Raw genomic sequence first — 17,047 nt, forward strand, 5'->3', positions numbered from 1 at the left:
TACCTTAAAATGTTCTTTTAAGTCTTTCAGTCTTTGAGCTAATATGTTATATCATTAATAAATATCAAATCACATCTTCTGCCTGATGTTGGAATCCAGATGAGCACAACACCCAGGGGGTACCAAGAGAAACTGTGGGTAGACTCTTTTTATTTTTATTAAGCTCAAACTAAATGATCTCATAGTGCAAAGGTAGAGGTAGTAGTATTTGGCTGGCAGAGTCATACTTGGGTGCTGATTCAGGAAACTGGAGAATGAGTAAGAGGTGAAACCAATTGCCTCCCAACCTTGCAAAAGTCTCCCCACCCAACTCCCACCACATGGTTCTGTACCATACGGCTTAAGCCACATGGTTCTGGCCCTGCCCCATCCCAGCTGCCTCCTCACTTGCCTCCTTGTAGAGAACGCACTTCTTGGAAATTGCAACAGGGTTAGAAAGTAATTGTTCATTTGCATGTGGTTTAGAAGCTGTTGAGGCTATTGTTTGTAGACAGTTGTTTCTAGGGTAGGATTGTGTCTAGGAAATCAACTTACATCGACATTTCCTGTATTTACATCTCTACAAATTAAGTTCACTGTGGAAAATTCCAAGTTGGGTAACATCCTTCTTCAAACTAATTTATGATTTTATAACAGTGCATAATCATTTGATGCTCACAGGAATGAAAACAATGCAAAGAAGACCTACATGATAATATAAGCTTGATGGAATGCTGTTCTCTAAATCACTGGATACAAGTAATTCCATCATTCCAAAGCCTGGAGTCATGGTTTATGGAGGAGCGGGGGCGACTGACAAGCTGACAATATGCAAAACTATCTGTTTGCCCAGACTGAGGTTTACTGGATTGCCCTAAAATTCTAGGCCCATTGCTTGGAAAAATTATTCAGGACTTAGAACCTGAAGACACTGAATGCACCAATAAAGGAGACCATTAATTCCTTTATCTTCACAATATCTAAATATAATATTTGAAGGGAAGAAGTATTATAATAAAAAGTCATACACTTTATTAGATACTTTTAATTATTAGGGCTAACTTTTTGGCAGCTTCATTTGCTGATGATTATCCTGAAGTGGGAGGCACCATATAGCTCTATCAACCATTTTTAAACTTAAAAAGAATTTCCTACTTATAAATGCAAACAACTCACTCTATTCTCACCCCACCCACATGCAAATTAGCCCCCTTTCTATCAGTCCAACTTCCCTCTTTGTTCACAAAAAAAAAAAAAAAAAATGGCGGGGGGGGGCGGTTTGTGGGCAGAGGAAGAGAGAGAATCTCAAGCAGCCTCTACACCCATCAGGGAGCCTGATGCCAGGCTAGGTCCCACAACCCTGAGATCATGACCTAAGCCGAATTCAAGAGTTAGATGCTTAACTCACTGAGCCACCCAGGCATCCCACGAATTTTTTTTTTTTAATTGTTAAGTGTCGGGAACTGTGTCAGGTGATGGGGATACAAAGACGAAAAGATAACTCACTAACCTTCAAGAAGCTTAATATCTAACACAAAATTCAAGGATTCACTGATTCAATACATAGTTACTGATTGCTTCAACACAATAGGTGATTTTGTAGGCATGGTGAATGCAGTGACAGATAAAACAGAAAAAGCCCCTCCTTCATGGAACTTATAATCTGTGGAGGGCAATAAAGAGTCTAGGGTGATGAACGCTGTGAAGAAAAGATAAGTTGGATACAAGACTCAGAGAGGGGTGAGGCACCTACTTGAGACAGGGTATTCCGGGAAGGGGACTTGAACAGAGATCTGGATGAAGTGGAATATTTGGGCCAGGAAATTTACAAGCAGAGGAACAGCAAAGTCAAAGGCCTTAAGGTGGCAATATGTCAGAGGAACTGCAAGGAAGTGGGTGTGGCTGGAGAGGAGTGAGTGAGAACATGTGTGTGCACATGGGGGAGGGAGTCTCGGGGAGTCCTGGGATCATGGTAAGGACACTGAATGTTATTCTAAGATGATGGGAAGCCGTTGAGGGCTGAGCGCTGGGAAGTGATACGAAGTTGATAGATGTTTTTAAAGAATGTTGTGCAAAGGCTGTGGAGAGGCAAATGTGGTCCAGTGAGACAGTTAGGAAGCTATTTCAATAGTTTGTCAAGAGATGACAATGGCTGAGGCAGGGTGGTAACGAAGCCGGAGGTGATAAGAGGACAGATTTGGGAAGTTTTCTGAGAGGGGTCTCTAGAAAACCATCCCTGCTTAGACTACGGCTGCTAATATTACAAGAGAAATTTTTAGTTAACATTTCTTCAGCACTTACACTCGGCCAGGCACATCTTATTTGGTCTTCACAACTTTGTAAGGCAAGTACTTTTTATCTCCATCTTAAAGATGAGGAAACGGAGTCTTAGAAAAGTACTTTATGTTTCTTTTTATGAAAACATATCATTTCCATGTGAGTTTGTAGTGCTAGGTAACTACAGCCAGGTTCGCATCCGCCATTCCCTCTGGAGCCTTAGTAGGATGTCCTTGGCAAGAACCGCGTCTACAACGCAGGTACCTGGGGGACCGAAATGCAATTACTGTCAGGTAAGGAGGACTGTTGAGTAGAGCACTCTTTTTTTTTTTTTTTTAGTTGAAATTGAGACCTTATATTTAAAAATGGTCAGCCTTGCAGCAGTCAGACTTTTGAGCAATACTCGGCTGCCTTTTTAGAAGTGGGAATAACAGAAGAAAAACATTCCCAATTTTATTTTTCATGAAAAAAAAAAGAATTTTATGTAATCCAATGACAATGGAAAATTTACACAGAGGAGAAATTACACACATTTATGGTTGACTCAGAAGCCAAACAACACTGCATCCATCACTTCAATTAATTTTTGAGCTAGGAAAGTTTGGGATCTTCAATTTTCTTATTATGCTTTTCTTAGGATTAACTAATTTGGGTAATGCTTTTTTTGAAGAAAATGTGAAGCTCTAAATTATCATTTCAAGGATGATACTTTTCTACCTAAAAGTTTTCAATGGCAAGCCCACATTTCCATCCTTATGATACAGTGGCTTAGATACTATGAAGTAATAATCAGTGCACTGTAAAGACTGAAGCATCTGGGGCGCCTGGGTGGCTCAGTCGTTAAGCGCCTGCCTTCGGCTCAGGTCATGATCCCAGGGTCCTGGGATCGAGCCCCGCATCAGGCTCCCCGCTCCACGGGAAGCCTGCTTCTCCCTCTCCCACTCCCCCTACTTGTGTTCCCTCTCTCGCTGTGTCTCTGTCAAATAAATAAATAAAATCTTTAAAAAAAAAAAAAGACTGAAGCATCATTAACATCATGCCAGAATATGTGACTTTATACACACAGACCTCATTATCTGATTATTTATTATCCCCAACCCCACTGTTTTTTGATTGTTTGTTTGTTTTTAATTTTAGGTAGTTAACATACAGTGCAATATTACTGGCTTCTGGAGTAGAATTCAGTGATTCATCACTCACATACAACACCCAGTGCTCATCATAACAAGTGCCCTCCTTACACCTATCCCCCATCCGGCCCATCCCCCACCCACTTCCGTCCTTCAACCCTCAGTTTGTTCTCTATCGTTAAGAGTTTCTTATGGTGGGACATTGTCATAATATGGGGGTAAATGATGAATTGCGGGCATCAACACTGTATGTGACATGGTCTTAATGGTATAAAAGAAAAAAATGTGTATTGTTGTTTATAAACATGCTTACAGATATACTTAAACATATCTTACAAGATGAGTGATGAGTATTATATGGATAGTACTGATGAACTCTAGGCATTTTGTATCCCTCATATATATTAGATATAATTTAGTGATTGTATGTAAATAGAGTCCAAAATTATGCAAATCAATCCAATAATACTGGCTATATCTCTAGAAAGTTGAGATTTGAAATATTTATTTTCTGTTTCTGTATTTCTGATTTTTCACTACGATTATTACATTTTTATTTTAAAATTGTAAAATATGCCTTCACAAGTTATTATTACTGGAAAACTGCTTATTATGTAACAGTACAAACAGAAGTGAAAAATTACGATCCAAAATGATATGTACAAACTTCCAGTTATAAAATGAATAAGTTACAGAGATGAAAAGTACAGAATAGGCAATAAAGTCAATAATATTGTAATAATGTTTGGTGACAGATGGTGACTACACTTACCCTGATGAACACAGAGTATTGTATAGAATTATTGAATGACTATATTGTACAGCTGAAACTAATATAACCCTTCAATAATAAATAAATAAATAAATAAATAAATAAATAAATAAATAAATAAATAAATAAAATTTAAAAATAATATGTAGGAGTGAACCCAATTTTATAAAAAAAGTAAATATAAACATGGAAATGTAGAAATACATAAACATGTAAAGTTTGTATGAACATGTAAAGAAATGAGAAATTCCTAGGATTCCTAGGATGTTGGGTTCATGTTTGCTATTTATTTCTACAATATAGTTCTTTCTATTCTGAAAAAAGAAAAAGTTTCTTATGGCTTGTTTCCCTCTCTCCTTTTTTCTTTTCCCCCTTCCCATATGTTCGTTTTCTTTCTTAAATGCCACATACGAGTGAGATCATATGGTATATTTGTCCTTCTCTGACTGACTTATTTCACTTAGCTTAATATACTCCAGCTCCATCCATGTCGTTGCAAATGGCAAGATTTCATTCTTCTTGATGGCTGAGTAATATTCCATTCTGTATATATACCCCATCTTCTTTATCCATTCATCAGTTGATGGACATTTGGGCTCTCTCCATAGTTTGGCTATTGTTGATAATGCTGCTATAAATATCCAGACCCTACTGTTATGGTTGAAATGGAAGCAAAAGTCACCATTGCCTGAAATGCAATGTAGTTAGTCATCAAAAAAGTTGGTTTAGGTAGAAGTCATCAAAAATTATGTGGATACAAAAAAAAAATTATGTGGATACATACACACAACAAGCAAATAAATGTATGCACATTCATTTGCCTACCTGTTGACGTGGCCAAGGCCATTATGTGAGTACCAGTCCACTGTGTGTCTCCCTGGCATATAAACCACATCTACTCCAAATGATTTCATTTCTAGTTTTGGGTTCTTTAAAGTAGAAGGAAATCTTAAATATACTTTTGAAGCAATTTGAGTGCAGAATCCTTCTAGTTTGATAATCACTTTTTGTAAGTCTTCACATTTGTCATAAACACTACTAAGTAGACTGCAATTTTTTGACAACTTGTCTCTTTTGAATCTGCCCAAAGCATTCAACAGAGTTTTCTTTAAAATTACAATTCTTTTTTTGCATTCACAGACCAACAGTTTATGTACAGTGAGTTTAATCATGTAATTACAATAAAAAAAATACAACTGGCAATTGGGAACAAACAGCCAGCAGTGGATAAGCATAAAAAGAAACAGGCGACAGAAGACAGCAAGCAGCCCAGACAGCGACCGGTGCTGGGAGAGGCTTTCAGGGATGACTGGCTTCAGTCCATTTATTTTTCAGAGAATGAGGTTACCAGTTAACCCAGCAAGCTGATTGAGGTTGGTTAAGAAAACTTCTGCTCTAGGGGCACCTACAGATAAGTAGAGAGAGCATGCAACTCTTGATCTTGGGGTTGTGAGTTCAAGTCCCACGTTGGGCGTAGAGATTACTTAAAAAATAAAATTAAAAAGAAAACCTGCTATAATCACAAATAAACCGATTACTTATAAAATTAGCCCTCAACCAAATGTCCTTTCCTACTTAACCCTAGCATCTATCCAGACCAGTGTGGGCTGGTCCCTTGATAATACTATTAGCAAATTCTTACAGAGAACTTAATTTCTTGCAGCAGGGTGTTAACGAGTTCTAAGTGAGTTCACACCTTAATGCATGAGGGATGTGCTATTACTAACCCATAGGAAAGGCAGAGAGAAATCAAGTAGCCTGTCCAAGGTCCTATAGTGAGGGCACAGGGCACAGTTGTATTCCAGCTAAAGCTGCCTGCTCCGAAGTTGTTCCTTTACCCACAGTGGTGGATAATCAAAGGTTGTAAATATCCAACAATGAAAGTCAAATGGACTACATTGTGAGGCTGCAAATCTTGTAAAACACACAGAATTTCATGAAGCCGACAGATTTGGTGTTGGAGAAGAGCTGGAATGGCAGCCCAAGTTAATGAACAGTGAGCACTGGCAGAATCAGCTAATAATTAAGGAGAAGCTGGCAAGATTAACAAAATGCATACTGAAAGCAGGCCCACCTGGCATAAATTATCTTCACATTCAACCAGTATTTACTAAGCACCTACTACGTGTCTGGCACTGTCATAAATGCAAGGGATGCAGCAGTGAACAAACCCTAAATCTCTACCTTCATGAAACTTATATTTTGTGTGAGAAACAGACAATAATCAAGACAATAACCTTACACACAATGATTAAGAATGGTCATTGGAAAAAGTGAAGTCACAAAACATTTCTGCAAAAATAAGCCTCTTCCTATCTCCCTTCACAAGACAGATGTGAAATCAAGGACTTCACACAATCATAAAACTGTCTTGGAAAGTTCCTTCCCTTAAAAAATTCACACCTGGGGGCGCCTGGGTGGCTCAGTCGTTAAGCGCCTGCCTTCGGCTCAGGTCATGATCCCAGGGTCCTGGGATCGAGCCCCGCATCGGGCTCCCTGCTCTGCGGGGTGCCTGCTTCTCTTCCTCTCCCACTCCCCGGCTTGTGTTCCCTCTCTCACTGTCTCTCTCTCTGTCAAATAAATAAATAAAATCTTAAAAAAAAAAAAATCCACACCTGAATCATTTTAAGATTTTTGTTTATTGTAAGAATTCTGTCTTTTCATTTTGCTTTGTTCATTACAAGATGTGTTCATTATAATGAGTTTTGTTCATTGTTAGAATTAGCACCTAATTGTGATTATAACCTAAATTTTATGATTGTTAACCAAGTGAAAGATAAAAAAATTTCCCTAATTTTTAGGTTCATTTTGGAGTTAAAGACCAGCCTCTTTTACTTTGTTTACTACACCATTTTGGTCTCCATTTTAAGGCAGCTTAATTCTAGGTGACCCGGTTTTCTGCCACCAACCACTGAGCAAGTTTGTGGTCATGAGGAGGAACAATGGGAGTGGCCAAAGATCACAATCTACCCAGCAAACAGTACTTGCACAAAAAATGAGACCAGGTTAATAAAAAGCAACCAGGACGCAGAACTGACAAAACTTTAAAGGGCCAAAGAATATACTGGAAGCATGAGACACAGTCCAAAGAAGATGATTTTTTAAAAGAGAGTGGCTTATCAGCTGGGAGGAGTTGATAAGTGAAGTTGATTCAAGATAGCCTAAGAGATTGGGTCACAGAGGGAATATAAGAAACTATAACAAATTAAGTATGATTGTGCTCAAGAATGTGGGTGTGACCTTGTAAAAATTTAAACTAATCCTTTGAGGTTGACTTTTATCTGTCCTTCATTTTGACACCCTTAAGGGCATTAATGGTTTCCTAATACAGAAACATTGCACTATGCTAATTCAGCCTGTTAAATCAAGAGGCTGTTTGAATTGCATGTTTCTAATTTAAGTTTTAATAGGAAATCAGTCCATGTGGCTAAAGAATAAATACATACAGTAAGACATGCCAGGCTCATAAATATTGCCGTTGGGGGAAACTGGGTAAAAGACACATGGGATCTTTCTGCATTATTGTTTTATTACTGCATGTAAATTTACAACTATCTCAAAATAAAAAGACTAATTTTAAAAACGTATGGCACAGGGATGACTGGATGGCTCAGTTGGTTAAGCATCTGCCTTTGGCTCAGGTCATGATCCCAGGGTCCTGGGATTGAGTCCCGCATCGGGCTCCTTGTTCAGTGGGGAGCCTGCTTCTCCCTCAGCCTGCTGCTCCCCCTGCTTGTGCTCTCTCTCTCTAACAAATAAATAAATAAATAAAATCTTTTTTAAATTAATTAATTAATTAAAAAATAAAAATAAAAAAGTATAGCACAAGGCCTTATTCCCACCCTCTTTTCCACCTGCTAAAGTCTCCCTGACCATGACCTCCTCCTTCATACACAAACCACATTTATTAGTTTCTTTATGCAAGCAAATACAAGTATACACTATTACCCCCACCAATCTCTATCTCCCCTCACCCCCACCCCACTAATGGTAGCATATTTTGCTCTGCATCTTGCTTTTTTCCATGTAACAATGTATTGGAGATTTTTCCACACTAATGTATTAATTTAAAAAGAGTATTCTGTGTATAGAGAGCTTTCCTTTGACGTATTCTTTGGATAAACCATATTTATTTAGTCAATCCTCTCTGATGGAAATCTGCATTGCTTCCAGCCTTTTGTTAGTAAAAGCAATACTGTAAGTAACCTTGCAGATAAATGTTCGTCATTTTGATACATGCCAAAATCCCTCCATAGAGACTGAATCTATTTACATTCCCACCAGCAACACATGAAAGCCTGTTTCCTCGAAGTCTAGCAAGAGTGTGTGTTATCAAAATTTAGGTTCCTGCTGATCCAATGATAAAAAATGGCATTAGGGAGTTTTAATTTGAATTTTTATTCCATTCATGAGATTGAGCATCTTTCCACAGGTCTAAGAGCTATTTGCCTTTTATTCAATATGCTGCAGGATAACAATGTTACAAGAAGATATGTCATGAGGAAGCTGAATTTGAATGTCATACTGCAAAGAGGTCCTCCCAGGATTATGGTTCTTATTTAAAATGCAATGGCTTTTATTTAAAGTGTTCACGTTTTGGGGGTACCTGGGTGGCTCAGTTGGCTAAGTGGCTGACTCTTGATTTCTGCTCAAGTCACAGTCTCGGGTCCTAGGACTGAGCGCCGTGGAGGGCTCCCCAGTCAGCAGGGAGTCTGCCTGGGGATTCTCTCTCTCCCTCTGCCCCTCCCCCCCCCACTTCCCTGTGCACACGCTCACTCTCTCTCAAATAAATAAATACTTAAAAAATAAAGTGTTCAGGGCGCCTGGGTGGCTCAGATGGTTAAGCGTCTGCCTTCGGCTCAGGTCACGATCCCAGGATCCTGGGATCGAGTCCCGCATCAGGCTCCCTGCTCAGCAGGGAGCCTGCTTCTCCCTCTGCCTCTCTCTCTCTCTCACAAATAAATAAATAAAATCTTAAAAAAAAATAAAAAAATAAAGTGTTCAACGTTGTTAAAAAATAAATCAATACAGTGTTTAACATTAAGAACTGTCAGAACATTGGATTGGTTGAACAATGTCATCACGTAAAAGGGAAGCATCCTGAATACATCCAAATCACTGATCAATGACCAATGATCTTACCGAGCCTTCCCTAAGGGGACGTGGCCCTAGGGGGAAGAATAACTCTATTGAAAATGAATGCCTGAGAAATATTAATTCAACAAATATTGAAAGCCCTCATGGATCTTACATTCCAGTGAAAAAAGACAGATAAAGGGTGCCTGGGTGGTTCAGTTGGTTAAGCGACTGCCTTCGGCTCAGGTCATGATCCTGGAGTCCCGGGATCGAGCCCCACATCAGGCTCCCTGCTCAGCAGGGAGTCTGCTTCTCCCTCTGACCCTCCTCCCTCTCATGCTCTGTCTCTCATTGTCTCTCTCGCAAATAAATAAAATCTTAAAAAAAAAATTAAAAAAAAAAGAAAGACAGGTAAAGTATGTAATTTGTTAGAAGATGATAGATGCTATGGTGAATAATTAGACTAGATATGGGGGTTCGGGAATGCTAGCGGACAGTTTTAAATAGGGCAACAGGCCTCATCAATATTTGAACAGAGGAAGAGGTCGGAGAGAAAGCTTCATAATTTCTGGAGGAAGAGCATTCTGGCAGAGGAATAACCAGGGCAGAGGTCATGAGGAGGTGGTGTGTCTGACAAGCTTAAGACACAGGAAGGAAGCCAGTGTAGTTGAGGGAAGTGGAGGGAGTGGGGGTAAGGGAGACCGGGAGGCACTGACAGCAAAGATGAGTTATAGGAGATAAGGTTGAACATTTCTGGGGCCAAATGGATAAATCTGGCATTACTCCCATCACTTTCCAGTATCTTGTTCTTAATCTAAATCTTGCCTTTGCCTCAATGACTTGGTTTTCTAGGAGGGACAGAGAGACAATGGAGTGCTCCAGCTGCTCAAGTAGGCAGAGAGCAGACAACCTAAAAGCCCCCAGCACATGTGGGCAACAAAACATGTGTTTGTTGTTTGTAGGCTGGGGGCTCCTGGCAACAAGGTGACAATCTCCAGCTTTTTTCTCCGTAACTTCTGCTTTTCCTAAAGGCTTCCTTTCCTCGTTAAATTTAATACCTATTCTTTGGACTGTCTGTGATTGAGCATCTCACAAGTGGTTCATCTTGTCAGCTCATTTCCCAATTTCTGAATGTCTTCCATTTCAAGTTCGCCTTGTGGTGCTATTAATCACAACTATATCAGACATCACAAAGATTCAAGCCCTCCTGCCTCTGACACTCTCCACTCCTCTCCCCCTGCCAATGAATATCAAATATTATGTGTTCCTGACCTTTAGATCCCGGACAGCTATTATTTTCTCATGAAAAGCATTGTAGGGGGCGCCTGGGTGGCTCAGTCGTTAAGCGTCTGCCTTCGGCTCAGGTCATGATCCCAGGGTTCTGGGATCGAGCCCCACATCGGGCTCCCTGCTCTGCGGGGAACCTGCTTCTCCCTCACCCTCTGCTTGCCTCTCTGCCTACTTGTGCTCTCCCTCTCTCTCTCTTTGTCAAATAAATAAAGAAAATCTTTAAAAAAAAAAAAAAAAAGTATTGTAGGGAAAGAAACTCCTCCCTTTTATGCAAGTCTAAGAGGATCTATCAGCTTCAGAATCAAGAGAAGGGAGACAATGCCACGTGAGACTGAGATGAGCCACGAGAAACCCAGTCCAGGTTTCTGCAGGGCACCAGGTCTGATGGGAAAGTCTTCTTGATGCCTGGAACACCTCTTGAGTGGGCAAAACCACCACCATTAGCTGCGTCTCTGAACTCTTCTCCACACTGCTCTCCTCCTTGCTTCAAACTCTAGGCCCTTCTTGCCTCACCTGCATTTCCCCTTCCGTGCCCACAAACATTACAGAACATGGCTCACCATGAGGCTCCGCTGCAGGATGGAGAAGCCCTATAATCCCTATAATCATAAAGTGGTAACAAACCTTGGTTATCACCAACTTTATTATTTCCTCACCAATCAGTGCAGGTCACAGCACTTGGATAAGGATGGATCGTTCTAATGGTTAAGGAACGCCCATTGCCATGGGGCTAGGCACAGAGATGGAAGCCATTTGAAGAGGATCGAAACGACCTGGGCACTGATGAGGAACCCCTCAGGAATGGTGAGGCCAAAAACCATGCAAAAAGAAACGGTATGACAACGCAAGATATGTCATAAGTTGCTGACAATTTGAGGGCTCTGACTTTGGGGGCGCGGTATCCAGAGGGATCCTGGGCAGCTCCATCCAGGAGAGCTTAAGCCCGATCCCAAAGACCCGGAGGTGACACAGCGTTCCTTTTGGATTGGACGGATCTGGGTGTGAACTCTGCTTCCACCATTCCTACCTGTGACATCAGTGTTACACTAATGATATTTTGACGTCTGCTCATACTTAGATTTCCTTGCATGAAAAATGCGCGGGACATCCATCATGAGGATGTTGGGAAGTGGAAGTGAAATATGTGAGCTGTTTTAGCATACACCTGGACCTGCCTCTTACACACTCAAAAAACGGCATCCATCAGGCCCCATTCTTGTTTCAATACCGCCCCAGAAGCATCTTCAGGGATTCTGTCCCACGGCCCATCTCAAGCTCTATTGTCTATCCCGAGCCCCTCCCGACGCCACTGGGTTCAGTGTTCAATGTTCGGGGTAAACTCAGCACCGCTCTGGCTCTGCGCCCGCTGCCTCCCTCCCCGTCCCGGCCGCCAGGAGCGCGCTCGCCTCGTCCTTAGACGTGGGTCTCCCCGCAGGACGCCCCCTGCCAGGTCGGGACCCTTCCCTCCCCGCGGCCCCTCTGCCCGGCCCGGCCTCACCTGATGTAGGGGAGGAAGGGGTTGACGTGCCCCGAGAGCACCGCGACCACGTAGGAGATGATGAAGGCGGCGGACGACCAGGTCACCAGGAGGAAGGGCACGAAGGCCATTCCCCTCAGGAAGCACAGCATCGCGCGGCCGCCGGGAGCGCGCTACGCTCTGTGGGTCGCGCGCGGGGCGCGGGGCGCGGAAGCCGCGCACGTGCTGGCCCGCAGGCGGCGGCCGGACCCAAGGCTCCGCGACGGCGGGGCAGGCCCGGCCCCGGATGTAGGGAGGCGCGGAAAGCGGAGTGAGGCGGCGGGCGGCGAGGCGGGCGGGCGGCCGGCCGGCCGGGGTGGGTGGGGCGGCGGCTGCCCCGGTTGCTTCGGAACCAGTGAAGTCACAAAGCGGCGGCCCCGCGGGCTCGGAGGCGCCCGGCAGCCTCCCGCGGGCGCGACGTGGGAGCGGCGGGGACGCGGCGCCGGGCTCCTTTCGCTTTTGGTTCGGACTCGGCGCGGGTGCTCGCGGCCGTCCCAGCCCTCCCAGCCGCCCTGGCTCTTGCGCAACTCCGGAGAAGCGAACGGCTCCTCGCGGGCTCTCCTGCCCTGGGGCTCTCCGGGGTCTGGGGCCTCGAACCCCGGGGGCTTCCCTTCCGTGACCCCACCGCCTGCCCGTCGCAGGTTGAGAGTGTGGCCACTGCGTGGCGACATCCACCCCATCCCGCTGCTGCTGAGGGGTCCGGCCAGAAGTGTTTGGTGACGTTCGCCAGCTCACGGGGCACGGACGTGGCACCCACCTCGATGGTGCCCACGAGAAAACCTAGAGTGTGTAGGAGCCGGTGGGAGTCGAGTGGGACTGAGTTGCAGCCCAGCCGAGTGGCCCCTTACGCCTCATAGTTCTGCTTTTCCCGAGAGCCAACCTGGAGTTATTTCCTAGAAATTAGATTTCCCTTTCTCCTCTCACGGGTCAGGGTTCGCCCATGCTGGGAACCATACGTTAAGATGAGTAACGGTAACCTCGTACATTTCAAATGCTGCAAAAAGGATTTGTGTTCTGGGGGCTCTTGTGAGTATGGTGATTTTGAGGATGGGTTATAGATTCTGAGCCCAGGGTATGTGTTGGAAGTCACTGGGTCATCAGTGACCAAAGCTGGGTTCATTTCAGTCACATAAACATTTCTTGGGTGCGAACCCTGCTAGGGGACAGGATACAAAGATTAAGTAGTACCATGGGGCCAGAAGACTGACATACCAAAATTAAATAAAATTATATGGAATATTAGATAGAAATTAAAAAAGTAAAAGAGTTGGCAGGCAGGGGCCAGTGCTCAGGAAAAGGATCAAGGACGTGTTCCTGACAGATGGTATTAGAGTTTTTGAAAGTAAATGATTGCTAACCAGGCAAAGAAAGGGGAGACTAGCATTCAGGCCGAGGAAAAAGCAGGAGAAAATGCAGACTTTGGAGTTGATTTGGTTTCTGGAACAAGAAAAAGCACTCGAGTATAAGGCAGAGAATAGAGAGGTGGGCAAAGAGGCCATCGCACAGGAGCCCTGGTAACTATTTTTATTTCACTTTATATTCTTGCTTTTGGGTAGTGAGGAAATTATAGGAATATGGACAGATATGTATTTCAAATAGATCACATTGTGACTGTGGGGGGAGTGACCACCATACTGAACACAACAGAGGCTTTTAAAAAAATCAGAAGAGCTGTCATCCATGGTGGATCCACCTTACATCTGTACCTTGATTTCTGTGTTGGGAAAACCACTCTCTTCCCTGGTCTTCTTTCCCTCCTTGCTTTTTTCCTACTCTACTACTGATTCATCTGACTTAAAAAACCCTCCGAGGCAGAGAAATTGTAACATCAAATGGAGCTCACCTGATCACCTTATCATTTTGTTGCTTATGTAATTCCCTTAAGCAACCCAGTTGGCTAATAACTATTAACACAAACACAGTAAGAGTTGTCTGACTATAATGGTAATAGGTGTTTCATTGTTTAAAATAAGTTTGTACACATGTATATATTTAAAATAGGTATATAACTATAGCTAACCATACATACTACATAGGGGGCCAAGCAGCGCCGAGAAGCGTCAGGCTGCTATCCCTTCTAAAAGCTTTCCATACCATAGATCATGTAACACCCTCTCCTTGGAATAGTAAAGTTTATGATGGCAAGAAATGCAAAAGTCCTGGAAAACAACCTTACTGGTGAAGCAAATCAGAATATGCCACTTCAAAATACGCCTCTTGGACATAGAATTATGTTGTGCTTCTCCCCTTGAATTAATTCCTGATTTTCTCTCCGTCAAAGCCACACCGACTCAAAGTAAGGGTCTGGTTGGACTGCCCTTTTGAAGATGAAGGCATTCTTCCTTGGTGACCACCATTTATTTAAAGGCAGTATGCTTCCTGATCTAAATAAAGTTCATGCCAGCGCTTAGGTATCTTCTCCATTTTATGGCTGGGGAAATAAGGCTCAATGTCATGCAGCTAATGAATGAAGATGCAGAATTTGAATCCAGGTCTATGTGACTCAAAAGCCTATAACCCTCACCATTGTGAGGAACTGTCTCACTCTTCGAAATCCAGAACTCCAGAATTTCAGAAGAACACTCCTTAAGATATATGCAGTTATCTTTTATTTTTATATACGTGTTTATGAATACATTAGGATTTGAAAAAATTTCAAAAACTTCCACAGTATAATCTAACAATAAAACAATAGAGAAGCATCTATAATTCTCTGCCAACAAGTCAACTTTCTCAATTTCCTAATTTCCATCTGCTTCTTACTCATAGAAATATTAAAAATCAAATTGTAATTACAAATTTGTAGCTTTATTATTTTTTTAAAGATTTCTAAAATATATTTAAGAAAGAGAGAGAGCATGGGCAGGGGGAGGAGCAGAGGGACAAGCAGAGCTTGGGGCCCAACCTGGAGCTCTACCCCGGGACCCCGAAATCATGACCTGAAACAAAATCAAGAGTGAGACGCTTAACCCACTGGGCCACCCAGGCACCCTGCTTTTTTATTTTTAGGTATTAAATATCTACTCCATGTTGTTATACTCTTTGAGTTACTGCTTTTCATTACTCTACATTCGTCCATTGAATTAATGAACTATAATTTACTTCACTGCCCCCAGGGCTAAACAGTTATGTTAATCCAGGTACTTCCCTATTTTAAGCAACGTTCTACTAACATCTCAGTTGTTTCTGTGTTTTCTTTTTCCTTTAGGTAAATTTCCATGAGTGGGATTACTGTGCCAAAGGACAATATGAACTTTTTAAAATCTGTAAACATCCTAAATTATTTGAAAGTATTGTATCAATTTCATTGCTTCTAATAACCTGAGTGTTTCAGTTTCATTATATATCACCTCTATGTATTTTTTAAGATTTTCATTTATTTATTTATTTATTTATTTATTTATTTTTAAGTAATCTCTAGGCCCAATGTGGGGCTTCACCTCATGACCCTAAGATCAAGAGTTGCATGCTTTACCAACTGAGCCAGCCAGTCGCCCCTCTATGTATTTTTTTAAATTTTATTTTATTATGTTGTGTTAATCACCATATATTACATCATTATGTAGTTTTTGATTAGTGTTCCCATGATTCATTGTTTGCATATAATACCCAGTGCTCCATTCAATATGTGCCCTCTTTAATACCCATCACCAGGCTCTATGTATTTTTAATGTTCTATAATAGCTGTGAAATACTCCTTGAGATTTTAGCATACTTCCTTTTAAAGTTACCAATCCCTTATTTCATTGTTGGGATAGAGACCACTCGCTACCCAGTGCAGCATCCATTTTTTTCTTTCCTCCTTAGTAGTAAACCCTCACTTTGAAATGGACACATTTTGCCTCACACAAAGGGATTCGATTTCTCAGCTTCCCTTGCAGCCAGGGGTGGCCATGTGACTTAGTTCTGTCCTATGGCATGTAATAAGTGTTATGTGATATAAGAAGGTTGCTTAAAGGAAGCTGACTTGCAACATAATGGGATGGCTGGACTCCAGCCGCCATCTTGGAGTATGTAGTCATACTGCTGAGAGAAGCCCTCAGTGAAAACAGTGGAGCAAAAGGTGGGTGCCATAGTCCCTGCTGACATTATGGAGCTGCTGAGGTATGACCCTGGATTGTCTAGTTCTGGGCTTCTTTTATGTGAAAGAGAAATAAACTTCCATCTTACTTAAACACTGTTATTTGGGGAATTTTCTCTTACATGTAGCCACAACTAATACTTCCTATATTGGTTATCACATCCTTTTTATGATGTCTCTCAATCTCAGGTACCCAGTTGTTTGATGGACCATATTCCTAGAAAACGGAGTATAAATTCATTTTCTACATACCACCTTTGAAATACTGTAATGAATCCTCTTGGAAATTACCCCATAATGTATCCCTTTGTAAGCCTGGATTTGCATATGCTAAATTTGCTTAAGAGGCTTGTTTACTTCTTCTACCAGGTAAGGATAATTTACAAACTCAAACTGCAATCTTTCTGTTTCCCTCTTAAAGTGTGCTTTTATCTTAAGGCACTATATTATGTTATCCTGGTTGAATATTAGATATATTTTTTTGCAAAGTTATGTTTAAGAATAATTTTAGAAATATTTTTAGAAATAATTTTAGGTCTTGAATGCTAATGGCTTTCTCCAGTGAGCATTTTGTTTATTTCTTGCCCCCACCAGGGACACTTGCTGTTCAGCATTATCTGAACTCCATTTTAGGGCTTGAGTTTCTGTCCACCCAGATACCTTGAAGCCAGACTTGCGGTGTGTGTGAGGGCTGGTTGTTTCTTATTCACCCTTCCTTCAGCCCCATAGCCCTGGCCTCCAATACTCGTTGTCCTGACCATAACCTATAAGGTAGTTGAAAGCTCTGCTCTGTGGCCTCTCCTGACTAACGAAAGTCCCTAAGCAAACACAATCCCAGAGCTGGGCTCACTCCTCTGGATTTCTATTCTTTTGGGGGATCTTGGCCCAAAAACTCATAATTTGGTTAAATCTTTGATGTTTTTAGG

At 42.0% G+C, this 17,047-nt stretch overlaps 1 protein-coding gene across 1 annotated transcript in view; it reads right to left on the bottom strand.

The window, feature by feature from the left end:
• DRAM1 (DNA damage regulated autophagy modulator 1) overlaps nucleotides 1-12,347 on the bottom strand; it is a 36,269-nt gene extending 23,922 nt beyond the window's left edge. The window contains exon 1 of the mRNA XM_034987728.1: nucleotides 12,023-12,347. Within this exon, the coding sequence (XP_034843619.1) occupies nucleotides 12,023-12,153 (131 nt within the window). The 5' untranslated portion in view covers nucleotides 12,154-12,347. The remainder of the gene's footprint in view (nucleotides 1-12,022) is intronic.
• Between the last annotated feature and the right edge of the window lie 4,700 nt (nucleotides 12,348-17,047).

Source organism: Mirounga leonina, unplaced genomic scaffold (genome assembly GCF_011800145.1).
Source record: "Mirounga leonina isolate KUSES-001 unplaced genomic scaffold, KU_Mleo_1.0 Mir_418, whole genome shotgun sequence".
Taxonomy (NCBI): Eukaryota; Metazoa; Chordata; class Mammalia; order Carnivora; family Phocidae; genus Mirounga; species Mirounga leonina.